The 21,307-nt window shown below is 43.2% G+C and overlaps 1 protein-coding gene across 3 annotated transcripts in view; it reads left to right on the top strand.

The window, feature by feature from the left end:
- Positions 1-4,533: 4,533 nt before the first annotated feature.
- The window catches only part of LOC115200933 (vesicular glutamate transporter 1), a 31,981-nt gene continuing 15,207 nt past the window's right edge, over positions 4,534-21,307 (top strand). For 2 of the 3 annotated variants that reach the window (XM_029764058.1, XM_029764057.1), the window contains exons 1-9: positions 4,534-4,846; positions 5,299-5,523; positions 5,868-6,017; positions 6,195-7,613; positions 17,893-18,145; positions 18,804-18,922; positions 19,021-19,135; positions 19,504-19,591; positions 20,159-20,245. In XM_029764058.1, coding sequence (XP_029619918.1) covers positions 7,552-7,613; positions 17,893-18,145; positions 18,804-18,922; positions 19,021-19,135; positions 19,504-19,591; positions 20,159-20,245 — 724 coding nt within the window. In that variant the 5' untranslated portion in view covers positions 4,534-4,846; positions 5,299-5,523; positions 5,868-6,017; positions 6,195-7,551. The remainder of the gene's footprint in view (positions 4,847-5,298; positions 5,524-5,867; positions 6,018-6,194; positions 7,614-17,892; positions 18,146-18,803; positions 18,923-19,020; positions 19,136-19,503; positions 19,592-20,158; positions 20,246-21,307) is intronic. The other variant, XM_029764059.1, reaches the window with a different exon arrangement.

Genomic DNA, 21,307 nt, shown 5'->3' with positions numbered 1-21,307 from the left:
ATCCAGAAAAACGCATGTCAAAAATGTTATAAATTGATTTGCATTTTAATGAGGGAAATAAGTATTTGACCCCCTCTCAATCAGAAAGATTTCTGGCTCCCAGGTGTCTTTTATACAGGTAACGAGCTGAGATTAGGAGCACACTTAAAGGGAGTGCTCCTAACCGCAGCTTGTTACCTATAAAAAAGACGCCTGTCCACAGAAGCAATCAATCAGATTCCAAACTCTCCACCATGGCCAAGACCAAAGAGCTCTCCAAGGATGTCAGGGACAAGATGTGTAGGTCTACAAAGGCTGGAATGGGCTACAAGACCATAGCCATGCAGCTTGGTGAGAAGGTGACAACATTTGGTGCGATTATTCGCAAATGGAAGAAACACAAAAGAACTGTCAATCTCCCTCGGCCTGGGGCTCCATGCAAGATCTCACCTCGTGGGGTTGCAATGATCATGAGAACGGTGAGGAATCAGCCCAGAACTACACGGGAGGATCTTGTCAATGATCTCAAGGCAGCTGGGACCATAGTCACCAAGAAAACAATTGGTAACACACTACGCCGTGAAGGACTGAAATCCTGCAGCGCCCGCAAGGTCCCCCTGCTCAAGAATACATATACATGCCCGTCTGAAGTTTGCCAATGAACATCTGAATGATTCAGAGGACAACTGGGTGAAAGTGTTGTGGTCAGATGAGACCAAAATGGAGCTCTTTGGCATCAACTCAACTCGCCGTGTTTGGAGGAGGAGGAATGCTGCCTATGACCCCAAGAACACCATCTCCACCGTCAAACATGGAGGTGGAAACATTATGCTTTGGGGGTGTTTTACTGCTAAGGGGACAGGACAACTTCACCGCATCAAAGGGACGATGGACGGGGCCATGTACCGTCAAATCTTGGGTGAGAACCTCCTTCCCTCAGCCAGGGCATTGAAAATGGGTCGTGGATGGGTATTCCAGCATGACAATGACCCAAAACACACGGCCAAGGCAACAAAGGAGTGGCTCAAGAAGAAGCACATTAAGGTCCTGGAGTGGCCTAGCCAGCAAAGAGGAGTGGGACAAAATCCCTCCTGAGATGTGTGCAAACCTGGTGGCCAACTACAAGAAACGTCTGACCTCTGTGATTGCCAACAAGGGTTTTGCCACCAAGTACTAAGTCATGTTTTGCAGAGGGGTCAAATACTTATTTCCCCCAATTAAAATGCAAATCATTTTATAACATTTTTGACATGCGTTTTTCTGGATTTTTTGGTTGTTATTCTGTCTCTCACTGTTCAAATAAACCTACTATTAAAATTATATACTGATCATTTCTTTGTCAGTGGGCAAACGTACAAAATCAGCAGGGGATCAAATACTTTTTTCCACCCACTGTACACCTTATCCAACAAGGCTGCGGGAAAAAACTGAATTATGACTATCTGATATTTGCATACAGAAGTCGTCCACACACTTGTCAATTAAGACATTGATGGAAATATGTTATAATTGTACATTTTGTTTTAGTTTTCTTGTTTTAGCATAATGTAAAAGAAAGTCCTTGCCAAATTTCACATTGTGCCTTGGCGATAATACAAGAGCCCAAGTGCATTCTCTAAGTTACAGTACCACCAGCAATGTATCAATTTGACCACTATAGGAGCACATGTTGGGAAGTCCAACTAACAATTACTCCTTTTTGTTATTTATTGAAGCAAATGGTTACAATTTAGCTTCCTTTTACTTGAGCATATTGAACTTGATTTTGTTTGTTAGTGGAATGTTTTGAATTGCCTCTATATCATCAATGCTGTATTGTGTCCGCCCATTAGGATATGTGCCATGAACTTGACTTGCAATTCCATTTTACTTTTAGATGGATTTGAATATTTTCAAAGAACAGTTAACACAAGATTCACGTTGTGTGTTTTAAGATGCACGTTGGTTTAAATAGTACTTAAAGAAAATGTAATATAATGCAAGTGCAACTTTTTAATAGTTGTCTTTTTTTTGTTTTCTCCTTAGTGTATGTATTTATATTTTGAATTACAAAAAAAATGAATCTGGCTAGAATTATGGGAGACTCAGGGCTGGCTTTAGCCTTTTGTGGGCACTAAGTGAGTTTTAAGTAAGCTTGCTGTAACTACACACTTTTCCATGGGGCAGAGAGAACATTTAGCAATTTTATAAACTCATTTTGCCATGGGGTGGAGAGAAATGTCCAGTTTTTTACAGCTAATTTCCTAAAATTCTACACGTTTGGTCATAGGGTGGAGACATTTTTGCAGTTTTAGAGCTAATTTCCTGCAATTCTACACATTTAGCCATGACTTGTGCCATGTTAATATGAGTGCGTGACAAAATCAATGGGAGCCCCCTGGAGGTTAGGGCCCCGTGCCCTGTTGGTAATTCAACTATGATTAGATAGCTGACTAATGTACCAATCTTAAAAATGTTAGCCGAAATAGGCTAATTGACTGACTGTCAGGGACTGACATAACGAGAGAAACTGCTGATGCACTACCAAATGTTTTAATTGCACCTTGTGTATTCTACTATTCTCCTAACTCTCAACAGTAAGTTGAGACCCCGACAATAAGCAGTCGCTTATTGGCTAGGGCTGGCCCTCAGTAGACTTGTCTGACTTGAGCTTGTATTTGAAATGTTTGTTGCTTTAACTCCTATTTCAAATATTCAATATGCTGAAGCAAATGCATGTTTGTTCATGCTTTAGTCATTCAGTTTGTAAAACTGGTTTGTGCCATGATATGGCCATTTTTGTAAGTATATTTCTTTGAGGTAACTGCCTGTTCAGGGCAGAGTCAAGGGATCAAAAACATTCTCAACTTTAATACTGATACCTGTATGTTAGCAGTTTGTTGTAAGATCATTCTGTGCTTGCTATAAAATAACAATGAACATTGCAAAACCCTGACAACTGTTATTGGAGGGGCTCAAGTTATGGAACTTGTGAGTGTATATTGTGTATGTGAGTGCATGCATGTGCAGTGCATTGGTCAAGTATTCAGACCCCTTGACCTTTTCCACATTTTGTTATTGTAAAGAGACACTAGGCTGCTCGTCTTCCCCATGGTAGATATACGACCATATACAGTGCATTCGGAAAAAATTCAGACCCCTTGACTTTTTCGATATTTTGTTACAGCCTTATTCTGTAATGGATTCGATAGATTTTTTTTTTCCCCTCAATAATCTACACACACTACCCAATAATGACAAAGCAAAAACAGGTTTAACATTTAAATTTTTTTACAAGTTAATTAAAGAAAAAACACATTTACATAAGTATTCAGACCCTTTACTCAGTGACAAAGCACCTTTTGGCAGCGATTACAGGCTCTAGTCTTCTGTTTGACGCTACAAGTTTGGCACCTGTATTTGGGGAATTTCTCCCCTTCTATGCAGATCCTCTCAAGCTCTGTCAGGTTGGATGGGGAGCGTCGCTGCACAAATATTTTCAGGTCTATCCAAAGATGTTTGATCGGGCTCTGACTTGGCCTCTCAAGGACATTCAGAGACTTGTGCCGAAGACGCTCTTGGTTGTGTGCTTAGGGTTGTTGTCCTGTTGGAAGGTGAACCTTTGTCCCAGTCTGAGGTCCTGAGCTCTCTGGAGCAGGTTTTCATCAAGGATCTCTCTGTACTTTGCTCTGTTCATCTTTCCCTCGATCCTGACTAGTCTCCCAGTCCCTGCTGCTGAAAAACATCCCCACAGCATGATGCTTCCACCACCATGCTTCACCGATGGTGCCAGGTTTTTTCCAGATGTGATGCTTGGCATTCAGGCCAAAGAGTTCAATGTTGGTTTCATCAGACCAGAGAATCTTGTTTCTCATGGTCTGAAAGTCCTTTAGGTGCCTTTTGGCAAACTCCAAGCGGGCTGTCGTACCTTTTACTGAGGAGTGGCTTCCGTCTGGCCACTACCATAAAGGCCTGGTTGGTGGAGTGCTGCAGAGATGGTTGTCCTTCTGGAAGGTTCTCCCATCTCCACAGAGGAACTCTGGAGCTCTGTCAAAGTGACCATCAGGTTGTTGATCACCTCCCTGACCAAGGCCCATCTCCCCCGATTGCTCAGATTTGCCGGGGGTCAGCTCTAGGACGAGTCCCGGTGGTTCCAAACGTCTTCCTTTTAAGAATGATTGAGGCTACTGTGTTCTTGGGGACCTTCGATGCTGCAGAAATATTTTGGTACCCTTCCCCAGATCTGTGCCTCGACACAATCCTTTCTCGGAGCTCTACGGATAATTCCTTCGACCTCATGGCTTGGTTTTTGCTCTGACATGCACTGTCGACTTTGGGACATTATACACAGGTGTGTGCCTTGTCAAATCAATTGAATGTGTCACAGGTGGACTCCCAAGTTGTAGAAACATCTCAAGGATGATCAATGGAAACCGGATGCACCTGAGCTCAGTTTCGAGTCTCATAGAAAAGGGTCTGAATACTTAAGGTATTTCAGTTTTTTTATATATATATATACATTTTGAAAAAAATTCTTACGTTTTTGCTTCATTATGGGTTATTGTGTGTAGATTGATGAGGAATTGTGTTTATCCATTTTAGAATAAGGCTGTAAGAAAATGTGGGAAAAGTCAAGGGTGTCTGAATACTTTCCGAATTCACTATGTATTTATGCATCGCATGTCCCTTTAATACTGTATGTGTGTGTATTCTCTGTTTGGATATATGGGTGGCTGGGGACAGTAGTTGTCTTGGATGCAGTTTTGTCAATCATCTAGGGACACTGGCAGATGAATCCGAGGGTACAGATAAAGTGAGAGAAGGGAAAGTACAGTTGAGTGAGCACACCTGGCAGACGGGAGTGCCTACCAAACCAGCTAAAGAACTGGTATGTACATATGTCTATATCTGATTTGTATATCTAAATATATAATTGAATGGGAGTGTAACAAACCTAAATATACATGGAAATGCATGAGAATTTAAATAAACAGTAAATTGTGATTACTAAGCTTAAACTGCATATTTCAAGACCTGTCATTGTATTTGTCACATACACGTATTTAGCAGATGTTATTGCGGGTATAGCGAAATGCTTGTGGACCTAAATGGTAAATGTTGCAACAAAAAGTTGTCTTTTGAGCTATGTGGTAGTTGGATGCTCATAATAAGAACAGTAATTACAGGAGCTTGTCTGTGACTACTCTAAATATCCTAATATAGAACTCAACGATGAAAGGGAGACATTTTAACTGTGTGCACTCAGAGCGTGATAAAGTAGCAATATAGAAGTAATTTCAGTTCTGATCTTCAAAGAAGTCCTCTTTTTTCTTCTTAAAGGTGAACCTGCTAGTATGGATGCCCTCATGGCCTGCCTGGTGGCCATGTGTCTCTGTCTGGCCCTCCCAGTGAGCTGGTCCCAGAGCACACACAAGTCAGAGGAGTTTATCAATACCCAGCCTCAACCTGCCCCTGGAGTACTACCACAACCGGCTCCTGCAGCAGCTCACATACAGGATGTGCTGAAGAGTAAAGAGGAGACCGAGATCACTTCAAAACAAATGTGTGAGTGAGAGTCACAAAGGGGAAATGTTCATAGATGCAGGGCCTGGGAGAGACATGTTGAATTCACGTTAGAGGGGAAAGAAATCGCTGACGGGCAGCTGTTGGGAGAAATGGAGAGAGCGGAAGGGGTGGGGTTCATTTGTTGTTTATTTGTAGTTCTGGGCTACTTATGTTGTGGCTTTTGTTCACAAACAATACTGTATGTACTACAGTTTGAGGGTGGGTTATAGTCGATCTGAAAGGCTGGTGTATGAAGTGATGTATGAATATCCAAGGAATTCACTTTTACTTGTTTTGATATGATATTCAGAGATGGGTAGCAATGTGTCACTGTTTCCCATCAGATGCGAATGTGGGCCACGACAACGCCAAGCTGGGCCTGTTCATAGCTGCTGCCCTGGGAACCATGGTGCTGATGGGCATGGTCTACTGCATCTACATGCAGTTTTACACCAAGCACCAGTACCTGCACACCCAGCTCCACGACGACTCTGGTAATAGTACTATCTAGCTCCTTTTCAATACTAATAGAGAATTTTACCCTCAACAATTTTGGGATAGTTTTGGAACCATTGGAAACTATATAGAAATTACTGCACTCGTGATCCCTCTTATTGTTGACTCTTTCTCTGTCCGTCTCTTTTTCTCTTTCTTACCTTCTCTCGCCAAAGAGTTGACCCTTGACCTCCCAGAGGCACCTCCTGTTTTCTTTCACAGTTCCGTCGGTGCAATGGACAGAAAGGGAGAGGTGTGGAGATCTGGTAATGGATCTTTCATCTCTACCACACCCTCCATCATCTCTGTACCACCCAGGCTGTCCCCTCCTCCCTCCGCTGTGCCCTACCTTCCCCTCTTCCTCACCTCTTACCCTCTCAGGACCATATCCGTTAGAGATCTGGAGAGAAGCTTTGTCTGAAATGAGTTACTTATCACCATTGACTGGAGACCTATTAACCTGATCATTAAGAACAATGTTTTTTCTCTTAGCTAAATTAACAGAAGTTGGTGCTGTTGAACTCATAATAAAATGGACTCTCACAGTGCATTTCCTGTGATCCTATGGTTTTTGGAAATTGAAAAATTCGACAACTGAACTTTTTTTGTCTGCAGTACTATGGTAGATGAGTAGCCTACTGTAGATCACATGCCATGTCATATTCAGGCCAGTAGGTGCTAGAACACAGTGATACAGTAGGGTGATTTTATGATTAAGACCTCAGTGACGGCAGGGATTGGAATAAGAATCTCATCAATAAAAACAAATTAGCCTGAAATAGTAGCCAATAGTACTCATAATGTGGCGGGATCAGAGCACATCCATGTTTGTGGGTGTACAGTTATTATGCTGAGCTTTAATTTAAGATATTGGTTATACTTCCAATCACATCCCCAATCTCTGGGGACCACTCTGGCCCTAAATGACCTGTTTCTCCAGTACATGTTTGTCAGAATAGACTAATCTAATGCCCTTCATTCAGTGTTTGTGTGGTACAAGAATAGCCAGGCTACTTAACACACCGGGCTGCAGGAAAGGAAGTGACACCATACCTCGCTACACAATCGGGCAGATTAGCGTTGGGGGCAGTAATCTGGTTTCAGCACCATGGATAGCTACACTCGCAGCCAGACAGCGGTCGACCGTTCGAGATACACATTTGGATTTGTTTTATAAATAATTTTTAATTTGCTAAAGCACTGCTAAAACAACGTTGGCTATTGTTTGATCTCAATCTGTCAAATGTGGGCATGGGAAGTGTTGGTGCTTTTTTTTTCTTGAATATTTACTTGCGGCTCACTTTGGTTTGATTTAGACTCGAATAATCAGAGGGCATAGGAGGGTGTGGATGTCTGTGCATAACTCTGTGCGTAAAAACGGTGTGGACCAGCTGGTTGAGAAAGGAAAGCGAGGTTTAATGGTGTGTGAGTGAAAGGTTAAGGGCGGAGGGAGAAGGTGATAGAGAAGAGAGCTACGCGCTCAAGCGGGAGTGCACGCGGGAAGCAAATCGGTCGGAGTTTTTAACCGGGAGGATGGAGATCCGACCAGATAGGTTTAAGATCGTGGCGGGCAAGACCCTTGGAAAATTACACAAGTAAGTTAAAACAACAGCTTCATAGCTTACATTTTCTCTACGGTGTATTTGTTAAAAGTTGTGTAGCCTCAACTATACCTTGTTCGCGTAGCGCAAGCAATCCAGATCAAGGTATTTTGTTTGTTACAGTATTAGGCTACCTACCCACTTGTCATCCCGGCACTACTTTTATCAAAGTTTAAACAAATATATAGGCCTATTCAATATTAGCCTAGGGCTATTTATGTTTATAAGATATAAAGTAGGCTCTGACTTTTATCCGAATTTTTGTTTAAAAAACGAACGGAGAGGCCTTGACACTAGACAACTTAGTCTACCTAAAATCCACATGCCCAAAACCCTGGATTACAACGGGGTTTGATGACCTGACGAAACATCTGTTTTATCAATAGAACCAGTCAATTTAGTAAAACCGTCGTTATAAGATCTTACTTCAAATAAGACACGGAAGATATAGGCTACATTTTTTAAATGCATGTTCAGAAATCCCTTTGTATCCCAGTGAATGTGTGATGTTTTTTACATTTAGGCTGCTTTAATTAAATGTATGGTAAATTGCAATTGTAAAGGAGTGGGTGTGTTATGGTTGTTTTGATTAGAAAATCTTTGATTTCCACTGTGTGTTAACGTAGCGTGTGCTCTGTGTCATGGATACCTAGATTAACTTCACTCAGGCCCTATAAACTGACGTATAGGCCCACCTCGGAATGCTGTCCTCATCCTTTCTTTACCAGAGAACTTGAGACAGTTGCCGTTCTAAAGTCTATAAGTAGCCTAACTGAAATGATGTCCTGAAGGCGTAGAGTGAATTAATGTTTACTGTGGGAGACATTTTGGTCTTCCCTGTGGCTCAGTTGTTAGCGCATGGTGTGTGCAACACCAGGGTTGTGGGTTCGATTCCCACGGGGGGCCAGTACAAAAAAAAAATGCATGAAATGAAATGTATGTATTTACTACTGTAAGTCACTCTGGATAAGAGTGTCTGCTAACTGACTAAAATGTAAATGTAAAACTGTCCATTTGTTCTCTATAGGCAGTGATGCGGTGCTAGACTATTTTATATTTGTTATGACTCTTAGTCATAGAAATAAAACATTTTTTTTGCTTTAGAAATAAAATGGGGGCCCATCTACCATTTTCCATTGTCAATTTATTATTATAACACCTGAACAATTAATTTCTTAGTGATGCTACGATGAGTTTACAGTATCCATTATTTACCAAGGTAAGCCACACTAAATGGTGTACGAATAACTTATCAGGCCATAATTAATGTATATTAACATGTTGATAAAGGGGAAAAGACTCCATTCTGTTGTAAATATACCTACAGGAAAAATGTGTCTAAAACATGACATTGCTCTACGTGTTTAAAAAAGGAGGAGGTGGCATCAACATGTGTATAGCCAAGAGAAGTATCTCTGTCTGATGGTCATGCTTGGTTCATATTTTACCTAGCCTACAGTAAAATAATTATTGGGCGGGGGGATACCTACATGATAACAACTAGCTGAGCTGATATTTGTGCCCGGGGTTTGTAGGCTATGCGCTTTAGTTGAACATTCTTTTGCATAACAAAAAAAAAACGTGTCCAGGCCAGCTGGTCAACTAAATATTGGCACTTTGTAAAAGCAGTGAAAGTTAGATCGGCATCTCATTTGCCTAATGGTTTACAGTGTGTGGCCACTTGAGAGAGCAAGTGCTGGCTATTCTGCTCAAGAAATGTGGAAGACATTTATACTTTAATAAGGGAACATAACGTTTCTTTGGTGCGGCCACGATGCAAAAAAATGGGTGATTAATCTACAGAAACATTGATGGATATCGGAGCGCAAATAGTTCGCGATCTCCTTTCTCTCGGGATTTGAAGAAGCGCCTGAACACATAAATCCTCTCCCGAAATAGCCCTCTCCCCCTCCAAGCTGTCGGCCCACGTAAATCCCCATACACCTCTCTCTTTCTCGCTCTCTCGCTCGCTCTGTAGGTAGCCTACCTCTCCAGGTTCGCCCCGTCTACGGTTTAATAACTCGTCATCGTCTGCTCCCCTCCCCCAAAGGCAGGGATTACTGTACCTACCTGCCCTACGCAATAGTTACCAAACCTTCACTTCCTTATCACATGCGTGCGCTGAGGCGTCCCCCAGTGCGTAATATGGTGCCTTGGTTTGTGGCTGCTGTTAGGACCCTATGTTGTGTGAATTTTTGTGACATTTAGCCTTATATGACATATAAATAGTTAGGCCCATTTTTCTTCATAGAGGTTTGGAACTCTCTTATAGGTCTATTAATTAATTTAATTAATAAATTTACCGCCTGGTGATGGCAGCAGGCAGGACAAAATTCCTTCCCATGAAAACAGGCTGAAATTTCAGGGCTTTTTTTTAACCCCAATTTCGATCTTGTCTCATCGCTGCAACTCCCCAAAGGGCTCGGGGGCGAAGGTCGAGTCATGCGTCCTCCGAAACAAGACCCGCCTGCGCTTCTTAATACCCGCCCGCTTAACCCGGAAGCCAGCCGCACCAACGTGTCGGAGGAAACACGTTCAACTGATGACTGAGGTCAGCCTGCAGGCGTCTCGCCCGCCACTAGGAGACGCTAAAGCGCGATGAGCCAAGTTCCCCTAACCCGGAAGTCGCTGGGCCAATTGTGCGCTACCCTATGGGGCTCCTGATTATGGCTGGTTGTGATACAACCTGGGAACGAACCAGGGTCTGTAGTGACTCCTTTAGCACTGGGGTGCAGTGCCTTAGACCACTGACACTCGGGAGCCCTTTCAGGCTGTCTTTTCAAAGAGCTCTTAAACTAAAAAGGTATTATCATTTTAGCAATTTTACAGTATTATTCCAACCTTATAGTGTGGAAATATACTCTCACCGGCCAGTCTATTAGGTACACCACCCTGTTCACAAATGGATTACACCTACAGACAGAGATTCACATGGCCGTGGCTTGCGATTTAAGACAGGTATCTCGTCATTCAGTCACTCTTCGAGTGACCTAAGCGACTTTGAGCAGGGTATGATCGTCAGTGCTAGGCACGCCGGATCCACTATTTCCAAAACTGCCGCCCTTCTGGGCTTTTCTTGCACAATGGTCAAATCAAATTGTATTTGTCACACTAGGGTGCGACAAACAAAAAGCCTAGTCAGCGGCAGTCCAGTGGGCAAAAACAGCTCGTTGATGAAAAAGGTTGAAGGAGAATGTCAAGAATCGTGCAGGCTAACAAGCGGCCCACAAACATAAATAACGGCGCAGTACAACATTTCGCAACGCACAACTCATCGATCCTTGTCACGGATGGCTATTGCAGCAGACGATCACACCGGGCTCAACTCTTTTCAGCTAAAACCAAGAAGAAGCGGTGGGCCCGCGATCACCAACACTGGACAGTTTACTTGAGTGGCCTGCGCAGTCCCCAGACCTCAACCTAATAGTGCATCTTTGGGATGAGAAGGAACGAGCTGTTGATAGCATAAATGCACTGCCGTCCAATCTGCAGCAACTGAGTGTTAGTCGCGTCAGCATGGACCGACATCCCTGTGGAACATTTCCTGTGGTACTTTGTAGAATGCCCCGAAGAAGTCAGGCTTTTCTGGAGACAAAAGGGGGTCTGATCCGGTAATAGATGGGTGTACCTAATAAACTGTCCAGTGAGTGTATAAAACACAGGAAATCACATTTTTGGCTGCACTGGGCCTTTTAATATGCTACTCTTCCTTAACTTCTTTGATATCTGTCAGATGAATAACCAACTCAGACACTTGTTGTTCAATGATTAATAACTTATTGCTGTGAAGATTGTGCTCGGGCCCTCATAACTCACAATAACAAATAACTTATGTAAACATGTTATAAACAGTTACATAATTACTTATCCTTAACTGCAATCAGATTTTTCAGATACTATAGAAAGGCATTGGGTTGACATTGTCCCTAAAACAGGGAGTAGATATTTCCATCCAGCTGTTTGGTCATGCGTTGAGGTCATAACAAAAACACATTTAGCTGAATGCAATTCATATTCTTATGGCTGGGTCCCTTGCCCACATGATAAAACTGGAGAAATTTACCACACGTGACCTTGTCTGCGGTATAGTGTCTTATTTACACATGTAGCCACTGTTTTTGACCATGTGATGCATTTACAATGTATTATTATAATTTGGGGGTGCTTATATTTGTCCTATTTCACACGGGTACAAGTGGTTTAATATGCATTTTTGAATTGGAAATGTTTTTATTTTTTTACATTTATTTATTTTCATATCCCAACTCCCCAAGGGTGTTTCAGGGGGTCACGGCCAGGTTCTGCAATTATCAACGGTGACCCTGGAGCAATTAGGGCTAAGTGCCTTGCTCAAGGGCACATCGGCAGATTTGTCACCTTGTCAGCTCAGGGATTTAGACTAGTGACCTTTCGGTTACTGGCCCAATGTTCTAACCGCTAGGCTACCTGCCGCCGTCATATTCATAATGACATGTCATGACATTTCAACAAAATATCAGTCACCAGTCTAAATTTAGAGCTTTTTGTAATCCAAGTACAACATTTATTAATGTTTCTAAAGCTCATTTTGGTCCAGTCCAGTGTGTGGATTGTTTAGAGAATTTGCTGTTTGTTTATTGTATTATTCAAGAGAGTTCCAGTGCCCTTAGCTGACTTTTCACTCTGTGTTGAAAGGTTTTCCTATGGTAGCCATTTGTAATTTCTCTCAACTATTTCGTTGTGTGTTGAGTAGTCTGCAACCTCCATCTCTTTATTCTGATCAGACCTAAGTTATGTAGTTGTTCACGACGGTCTGTGCCAAAAGTATCATATTCAGGTGGTATAATACCCATACTAGATTGCTTCCCAGATCCAGTCCTATACCTCATATACAATTTATTCTTCAATCAATAATCTTCACCTGTTGATTGAACTGCACTGCTGAACTGTTCTCACACCTATGTCCTTGACGAATGAATTAAGAGATTATGATGGAGAACCCACTATACTCATTTGATAAGCCAATGAGCAAGGATTAAGGGTCACTGACCTCTATTTAATTTGCTACACTGTAACATGTCTGAGCATTGTGCAGACAGACTTCCACATTTACTACACAAGTATGTGTCATTCTGTCTGTTTGTGTGATATTACTTAGAGTGAAAACGAGGGGTTTGTAAAGCGCTAAGGATTAAAAGGGATATACGTCTCAGGGTCAGATGAGGCCAACCCAAAGTTGAGACACAGAGGAAAAAAAACAAGGGTTAAAACTCTCTAAGACAGAGAACGAAATACATAAAAACATTTCAAAGTTTCTGCTGCAATGATATCAAGTGAATACTGCCGTATTTTCTATTTCATTACCATGGGACAGTTGGGCTCCTAGCCCTTTCTCAGCTGTTGGCAAGGCAATAGTGTTGAGCACGTTTCACCTTTAACACATTTCGTAAACACCTGACGGATATCAAAAGGGCGTTGTGTCGCCAGTACAGATGGTGCACTTCTATATGCAATCCTGTTTAGACAAAGATTTTTCTCAGGACGCAGAAAGGGGGATTGGTGTTAAAAGAACAGTGGTGAGAGATGGATGTGAGCTGTGAGAGGAGAGGGAATTGACAATGAAAGGCAGGGACTGAGACGAAACTAGAAAGATGAACGAGGGACAGGAAGAATAGAGGGAAAGAGAGGCGCACAAATACAGAAATAGTACGAAGAGGTATTTAATAATTCATCGTCAGCGAAAGTCATTAATACTTAATGTCAGAGAATGCTGGAGCCATTGCTTGTGCGAACTGTTTTTTGGTATGGGCATCGTAGTGGCACCCATTTTGTGGATGTTGCTTTGTCACATATTGGTGTACAATGTTTCCGGATACCACAGCAGTTTTTGACTTGCCACAATGCACAGTTTGTAAATTGTAGTTGGAAGCAAACTGTAGTTGGATGCCAAATAAGGTATACAGTTTGCTGTCAAAAGTGTAGGCGTAATTCAAATCTGTTTATTTTACTTTCTCATCATTCTCTAGTCTCCACATAGCAAGTCACCTTGTAAAATGGCCTTGCATGTTGATGGGGTGACAAACACCTTGTGCCAAGTAACAGTGCTGCTGTGTGGCAGATTACTATGACATTGTGACATTGTCACCAAAGCAGTATGTAGACCAGTCATATTACCCTAGCCTGATTTTATCATGGGTTTGACTGGCCCTGTTTAGTCTGTCTCAGTAGATGTTGCCCTGGTACCACGCAAAACGTGTTTCTGAACCTCTGGTGAAGGTTCTAGTAGGGATATCAGAGCATTGACCCAGTATGATAAATCATTTTTTCTTGATCTGGAGAAATGTATCAAAATGTTTCTGTACTGCTTTCGGGGTTTATAATTGCTTAGAATCCCATCTAAGCATCACCTTTCCCTGGTTCTTGTGAAACTTCTTAATTAGCAGTTTCCTTATTGTTTCTGATATGTCTGTAAAATGACAATAGTTCAATTTTGGAGGGATGAAAAGGTCTGTGGGAAAAATAATTATAACACAGCACGTTGTGGTTCAAAGGAGTACCCATTTGTTTCCATTCCCAAGGACTATGCCCAACTAGCGAAAAACTATGCAAGACCAATAGTCTTATTCCTTGGACGAGAAACTGTCAACTTTGCAGTTCAAACAATAATGTCTTCAACACTGACTGATTGACGGTTTAGTATTCTTCCGCCTCCTACAGTCTGCTCTAAACCAATGTGAAATATTTACTTCCAAAGCAGAGATGATATGATTGGCTCTCCTCCCCCCTAATCACTTGAGCATTAAAAACATATGCCCAAACAGGAAATAAAGCAGGAGCATGTGAAACCTCAGTCTCCCCCACATCCCACCATATCCATTGGTCTTGCAGCAGAGGAATAAAGTATGGTCTGTGAACTCAGCACAGCCTCACATTGGGGCTGAGCTGATCTCATGCTTAATGGATGATGTGCCTCAGCTGAATACATATTTGATGTTTCCTAGACTGGAGGCTTGCGCAGGTCGTTAGCATGTTTGCTCAGTGAGCTGGATAGGTCGGGAGAGAGCAGGAGAGAGCGAGGTGAAGAGATTCGGCCAGAGATGTGCCAAAGAGACAAATGCTGTTTTCACCGTATGGTTTTAGCTCTACTGTATTGCAGCCTACCTGCCAAGGCCTGTCCAGATTGGTAATGTCAGCAAAAAACCTATTTGAAAAAAATAACTCACTGCAGGCCGGGGCTTGACCAAGGTGACATTGAAGTGTACCGAGGTGGTTGGCATTTTTTTGAGAGGTTTACAGGAAGGAATGTCTGTCTTGGAAGAGTCTGTTTGGGTTGTAAATGTCAAGGATAGCAATTAAAATACATTAGCAATGAATACAATCTCATGTAACTTTAATACCATGCAAAAATCATAATTAATGCACGGAAGACCCACACACACACCTGCACAATTATTGCTGACTGATGCTTACAAGAACATACACTATTGAGACACAAGTATGTGGACACTCCTTCAAATTAGTGGATTTGGCCATTTCAGCCACACCGTTGCTGACAAACATTGGCAGTAGAATAGCCCGTACTGAAGAGCTCAGTGACTTTCAACGTGGCACCGTCAAAGGATACCACCTTTCCAACAAGTCAGTTCGTCAAATTTCTGCCCTGTTAGAGCTTCCCCGGTCAAATGTAAGTGCTGTTATTGTGAAGAGGAGACGTCTAGGAGCAACAACGGCTCAGCAGCGAAGTGGTAGGCTGCACAAGCTCACAGAACTGGACCGCTGAAGCGCGTAGCACATAAAAATCGTCTGTCCTCAGTTGCAACACTCACTACCAAGTTCCAAACTATCTCTGGAAGCAACATCAGCACAAGAACTGTTCGTCTGGAGTTTCATGAGATGGGTTTCCGTGGCAGCACAGCCGCACACAACATCACCATGCGTAATGCCAAGCGTCGGCTGGAGTGGTGTAAAGCTCGCTGCCATTGGACTCTGGAGCAGTGTAAATGCATTCTCTGGAGTAATGAATCGCGCTTCATCTGGCAGTCTGACGAACGAATCTGGGTTTGGCAGATGCCAGGAGACGCTACCACAATTCATAGTGCCAACTGTAAAGTTTGGTGGAGGAAAAAAAATGGTCTGGGGCTAGTTTTATGGTTCGGGCTAGGTCCCTTAATTCCAGTGAAGGGAAATCTTAACGCTACAGCATACAATGATATTCTGGATGTTTATGTGCTTCCGACTTTGTGGCAACAGTTTGGGGAAGTCCTTTTCCTGTTTCAGCAATGCCCACATGCACAAAGCAAGGTCCATACAGAAATGGTTTGTCGAGATTGTTGTGGAAGAACTTGACTGGCCTGGACAGAGCCCTGATCTCAACCACATCGGACACCTTTGGGATGAATTACAACAGCAACTGCGAGCCAGGCCTAATCGCCCAACATCAGTTCCTGACCTCACTAATGCTTTTGTGGCTGAATGGAAGAAAGTCGCTGCAGCATTGACCTTTTTTCACCAAGTCGGTTCGGGGATTCAAACGAGCAACCTTTCAGTTACTAGCCCAATGCACTTATCCGCTAGGCTACCTACCGCCATATGCTATTTAGCAGACACTTTTATCCAAGCAACTTAGTCACGACATTCTGAGCGCATATATTTAACATATGGGTGGTCCCGGGAATCAAACCCACTACTCTGGCGTTACAAGGGCCCTGCTCTACTGACTGAGCTACAAAGGACCAGTCTTTGCACCACCTTTAATGTCTGTATGTTAAAGGCGGTGTCTATACAAGTCATAAGCCAACTCTATATAAACTATATATATGCAAAAAAAGAAACATCCTCTCACCGTCAACTGTGTTTATTTTCAGCAAACTTAACGTGTAAATATTTGTATGAACATAAGATTCAACAACTGAGATATAAACTGAAAAAGTTCCACAGACATGTGACTAACAGAAATGGAATAATGTGTCCCTGAACAAAGGGGGGGTCAAAATCAAAAGTAACAGTCAGTATCTGTTGTAGCCACCAGCTACATTAAGTACTGCAGTGCATCTCCTCATGGACTGCACCAGATTTGCCAGTTCTTGCTTTGAGATGTTACCCCACTCTTCCACCAAGGCACCTGCAAGTTCACAGACATTTCTGGGGGGAATGGCCCTAGCCCTCCGATCCAACAGGTCCCAGACATGCTCAATGGGATTGAGATCCGGGCTCTTCAATGGCCATGGCAGAACACTGACACCTGTCTTGCAGGAAATCACGCACAGAACGAGCAGTATGGCTGGTGGCATTGTCATGCTGGAGGGTCATGTCAGGATGAGCCCGCAGGAAGGGTACCACATGAGGGAGGAGGATGTCTTCCCTGTAACGCACAGCATTGAGATTGCCTGCATTGACAACAAGCTCAGTCCGATGATGCTGTGACACACCCAGACCATGACGGACCCTCCCCCTCCAAATCGATCCCGCTCCAGAGTACAGGCCTCGGTGTAACGCTCATTCCTTCGACGATAAACGCGAATCCGACCATCACCTTTGGTGAGACAAAACCAAGACTCGTCAGTGAAGAGGACTTTTTGCCGGTCCTGTCTGGTCCAGCAACGGTGGGTTTGTGCCCATAGGCGACGTTGTTGCCTGTGATGTCTGGTGAGGACCTGCCTTACAACAGGCCTACAAGCCCTCAGTCCAGCCTCTGTCCGCAATAGTCTGAGCACTGATGGAGGGATTGTGCATTCCTGTTGTAACTCGGGCAGTTGTTGCCATCCTGTACCTGTCTCGCAGGTGTGATGTTCGGATGTACCGATCCTGTGCAGGTGTTGTTACACGTGGTCTGCCACTGCGAGGACGATCAGCTGTCTCCCTTTAGCGCTGTCCTAGGCTTCTCACAGTACGGACATTGCAATTTATTGCCCTGGCCACATCTGCAGTCCTCATGCCTCCTTGCAGCATGCCTAAGGCACGTTCACGCAGATGAGCAGGGACCCTGGGCATCTTTCTTTTGGTGTTTTTCAGAGTCAGTTGAATGTCCTCTTTGGTATCCTAAGTTTTCATAACTGTGACCTTAATTGACTACCGTCTGTAAGCTGTTAGTGTCTTAAGTGCATGTTCATTAATTATTTATGGTTCTTGAACAAGCATGGGAAACAGTGTTTAAACCCTTTACAATGAAGATCTGTGAAGTTATTTGGATTTTTACGAATTATCTTTGAAAGACAGGGTCCTGAAAAAGGGACATTCTTTTTTTGCTGATTTTATATATCATATATATAATATCTCCTCTCCTTTTCGTTCTCAGAATCCTAGAGAAGCGGCAGGAAAATGGCGAGACAATCGAGCTCACCGATGAGGGTCAGGCAGTTATCGTGGAGGAGAAGGAGATGCCCGTGGTGGACTGCACCTGTTTCGGCCTGCCCCGACGCTACATCATCGCCATCCTCTCCGGCCTGGGCTTCTGCATCTCCTTCGGTATCCGATGCAACTTGGGCGTTGCCATCGTCAGCATGGTCAACAACCAAACCATCTACAAGGGCGACAAGCCGATTCTTGTGGTGAGTCAGATATATTGTTTTAGAACAAAGGGTTCTTTCAGGACAGGTAGGGTTCTACGTGGTATCTTTTCCATCTAAATAACTCTTTATGTCTGAAAAAAGGGTTGTTGAGGGTGCTTTGTTGAGTGAAAACATTCTACCTGAAACCGAAAAGGGTTCTCTTACAGGGATAAGCCAAAGACATCTTTATGGTTCTAGGTCGCACCTTTGTTTCCAAGAGTGATATGTGTGACTTGTTGGTAACCAGTGAGGGGAGAATGAATCCCTATTGTCAGTGGTGGTATGTATGCTCTCAAAGGGTCAGAGTTGGACCAATCAGGTTGCTTTGGCTTTACCTCCTTCTCCTAAATGGATAAGGACCTTATTGGTTGTAATGACCAACAAACACGAGACTCTAGCTGAAAGAGGATTGTTACTGCCAGTTGAAATGTGGTGGCTATCAAAGTTGCTAGGTCCCTATGATCGCAATGAAATAGTTTGATTGTCAACTGCGGCTTTGTCTTTTATTGAATTAAGACTTTGATTCATGATTACTGTAGAAGGGTGATAGTTACGGTCACTTACTTTAGCGATCTCACATTTATTTTTTCCCACCACCCCAGAAAATCTTTTCCTCCCCTTTTTTTGCTTTGAACTCTTTTTTTCACTCTCTCCATAGAAAGCTCAGTTCAACTGGGAACCAGAAACGGTCGGAATGATCCATGGGTCATTTTTCTGGGGATACATAGTAACCCAAATACCCGGGGGATTCATCTGTCAAAAATTTGCAGCCAACAGGTCAGCTGCTTTTACTTGTATGTAAATAATGTGCTGTGAATATTTCAATAACTATTACTGTAGGTAGATATCTGATTCTTTTCCCCTCTATCACGCAGAGTCTTTGGTTTTGCCATAGTGGCCACCTCATGCCTGAATATGTTGATCCCATCGGCAGCACGAACTCACATTGGATGCGTTATCCTTGTCAGGATATGTCAAGGACTCGTGGAGGTGCTTGGCTACATCCAATGGCTTCCCCTAGCATACATCAGAGTTCACACTTGCACTATGCTGACAACTGATTGTTTTCTCTATGGTGATCTGGCCACTGCCCGGCCATGTGTCATTCTTGACGAGAATGTCTTCTTTCTAAAGTGTACAATGCATTTCACCTGAAACACCCTATGAGAGAAAGAGTTACACCAGGAAGTTACTTAATTGATTTTAGGAGATCAACTTTTCATATGAGAAAGAAAACATTCTCGTCAAGTATGACAGATGGCCAGTCCACCATAGAGAAAACAGCTGTCAGCAACCTTTCAGTACAACTGCAAATATGAAAAGTTGTTGTTCTCCTAATGTATCTCTTTCTCTCATAGGGTGTTTCATACCCAGCATGCCACGGCATCTGGGCAAAATGGGCCCCGCCTCTTGAAAGAAGTCGATTGGCCACAACAGCTTTTTGTGGTGAGGTCATCTTTCTCTTCTGTCATCCTGTCTGTCATCCTCACTGTCATCCTCTCTGTCATCCTCTCTGTCTCCTCTCTGTCTCCTGTCTGTCATCCTCTCCGTCTCCTCTCTGTCGTCATCCTCTCTGTCATCCTCTCTGTCTCCTGTCTGTCATCCTCTCTGTCTCCTGTCTGTCATCCTCTCTGTCTCCTGTCTGTCATCCTCTCTGTCTCCTGTCTGTCATCCTCTCTGTCATCCTCTCTGTCTCCTGTCTGTCATCCTCTCTGTCTCCTGTCTTTGTCTGGACACTACAAAGGGACACAGTTTTGACTACAATTAATATTAATTATTGTGATGACGTATTTCTCCATAATTCTTCTTGTAAAACGGATGTTTTCTACATGACTATAACCATTTCATCATCTACTGTGACTATTTTTACCCTTATAATAATTAATAATCATGCTGTGATTGCTCAAGATCGTAGTTCTAGTTCCACAGCAATGTGTTTAATGCTGTTGATTTTCCATATGACTGACCTTTCTGTCTCCCTCGTGTTTGAGTGTGTCTGCCTCTGTATCTCAGGGTCCTATGCAGGGGCCGTGATAGCCATGCCACTGGCTGGAGTGCTAGTCCAGTACTCAGGGTGGTCGTCTGTCTTCTATGTCTACGGTTAGTGACTTCTGTTTTTCATAAATGTTCCCAACTTAAAGTGATAGTCAGGGCCGGCGTTATGGGCGGCCCTTAGGGGGCCTGGCCCGCCCTGCCGTACCTCCTTGCCCATCCAAATAACATATTGAAATATTGATCATTTATTTGACCAAGAGGCGCGCCGACAGAAAGACTCTTCAATATCAAATAAACATCAGAGCGAGCGAAACAGTGCCCTTCTGTCTCAGAATGCGTAGACCATGTATCTGATTCTGTATGGACCAAAAGAGTATGGCATGTCATACTATTTCTAGCCAGACAGCATCAGATACATGGGCTACATATAAGACCGAGGGGAGCGCAGTTTCGCTCGCTCGGATGCTCTGTCCTGTGAGAGCGTTTCAGCAGAGCGGAAGAGGCGAAGCAAGAGGGCTCACTCTCACCAAAATCTGTCCAGAATAAGCCCAATGTGTTTCCATGGGCATAATATGCAGACCTAAGCTTGTCGCCTGCCTTCTCGGGTTGGGACAAGGATTCCCATTGTTAGGGCGGAAACAAGAGCTTCTCGTCATTATATACAGATCTCTGATTTCAGACTCTTGCGAATTGGAAAGGAAAGATGGCGGGTGCACTGTTAAGATAATGGCTTCCCCTAAAGTAAATGTATGTTTTTTGCCAAAATGACATACTTACTACTGTCTGAATAAAAACATTCAAATACTTCACCAGAGAGCATGACTTGGCCACAGAGGATCATTAGCTTGTTTTAAAAAGATTGTTGTGGATTGTTTCAAATCACAAGTGTGTAAGCCTATGCTTATTTGGGAATCCTGCAAATTTGGGCAGCGCGAATGGCAATATGTTTAGCTGATTTGAATTGCAGCTGACAGTGAAAAGCATGTAAAATATGTGTGAACATAAATGTCTGAGTATAGTTTAAAATGTTGCAACAAGGAGGAGGGGAGGGGTATGTGGCGAAGATATGGCATGTCTCTCTCCAGAATGCATGTACTCAGCTTTCCAGAATACATGCACTCAGCTTTCCAGAATACATGCACTCAGCTTTCCAGAATACATGCACTC

The sequence above is a fragment of the Salmo trutta genome, chromosome 10 (genome assembly GCF_901001165.1).
Source record: "Salmo trutta chromosome 10, fSalTru1.1, whole genome shotgun sequence".
Taxonomy (NCBI): Eukaryota; Metazoa; Chordata; class Actinopteri; order Salmoniformes; family Salmonidae; genus Salmo; species Salmo trutta.
This window is presented reverse-complemented; position numbering and strand designations above follow the sequence as displayed.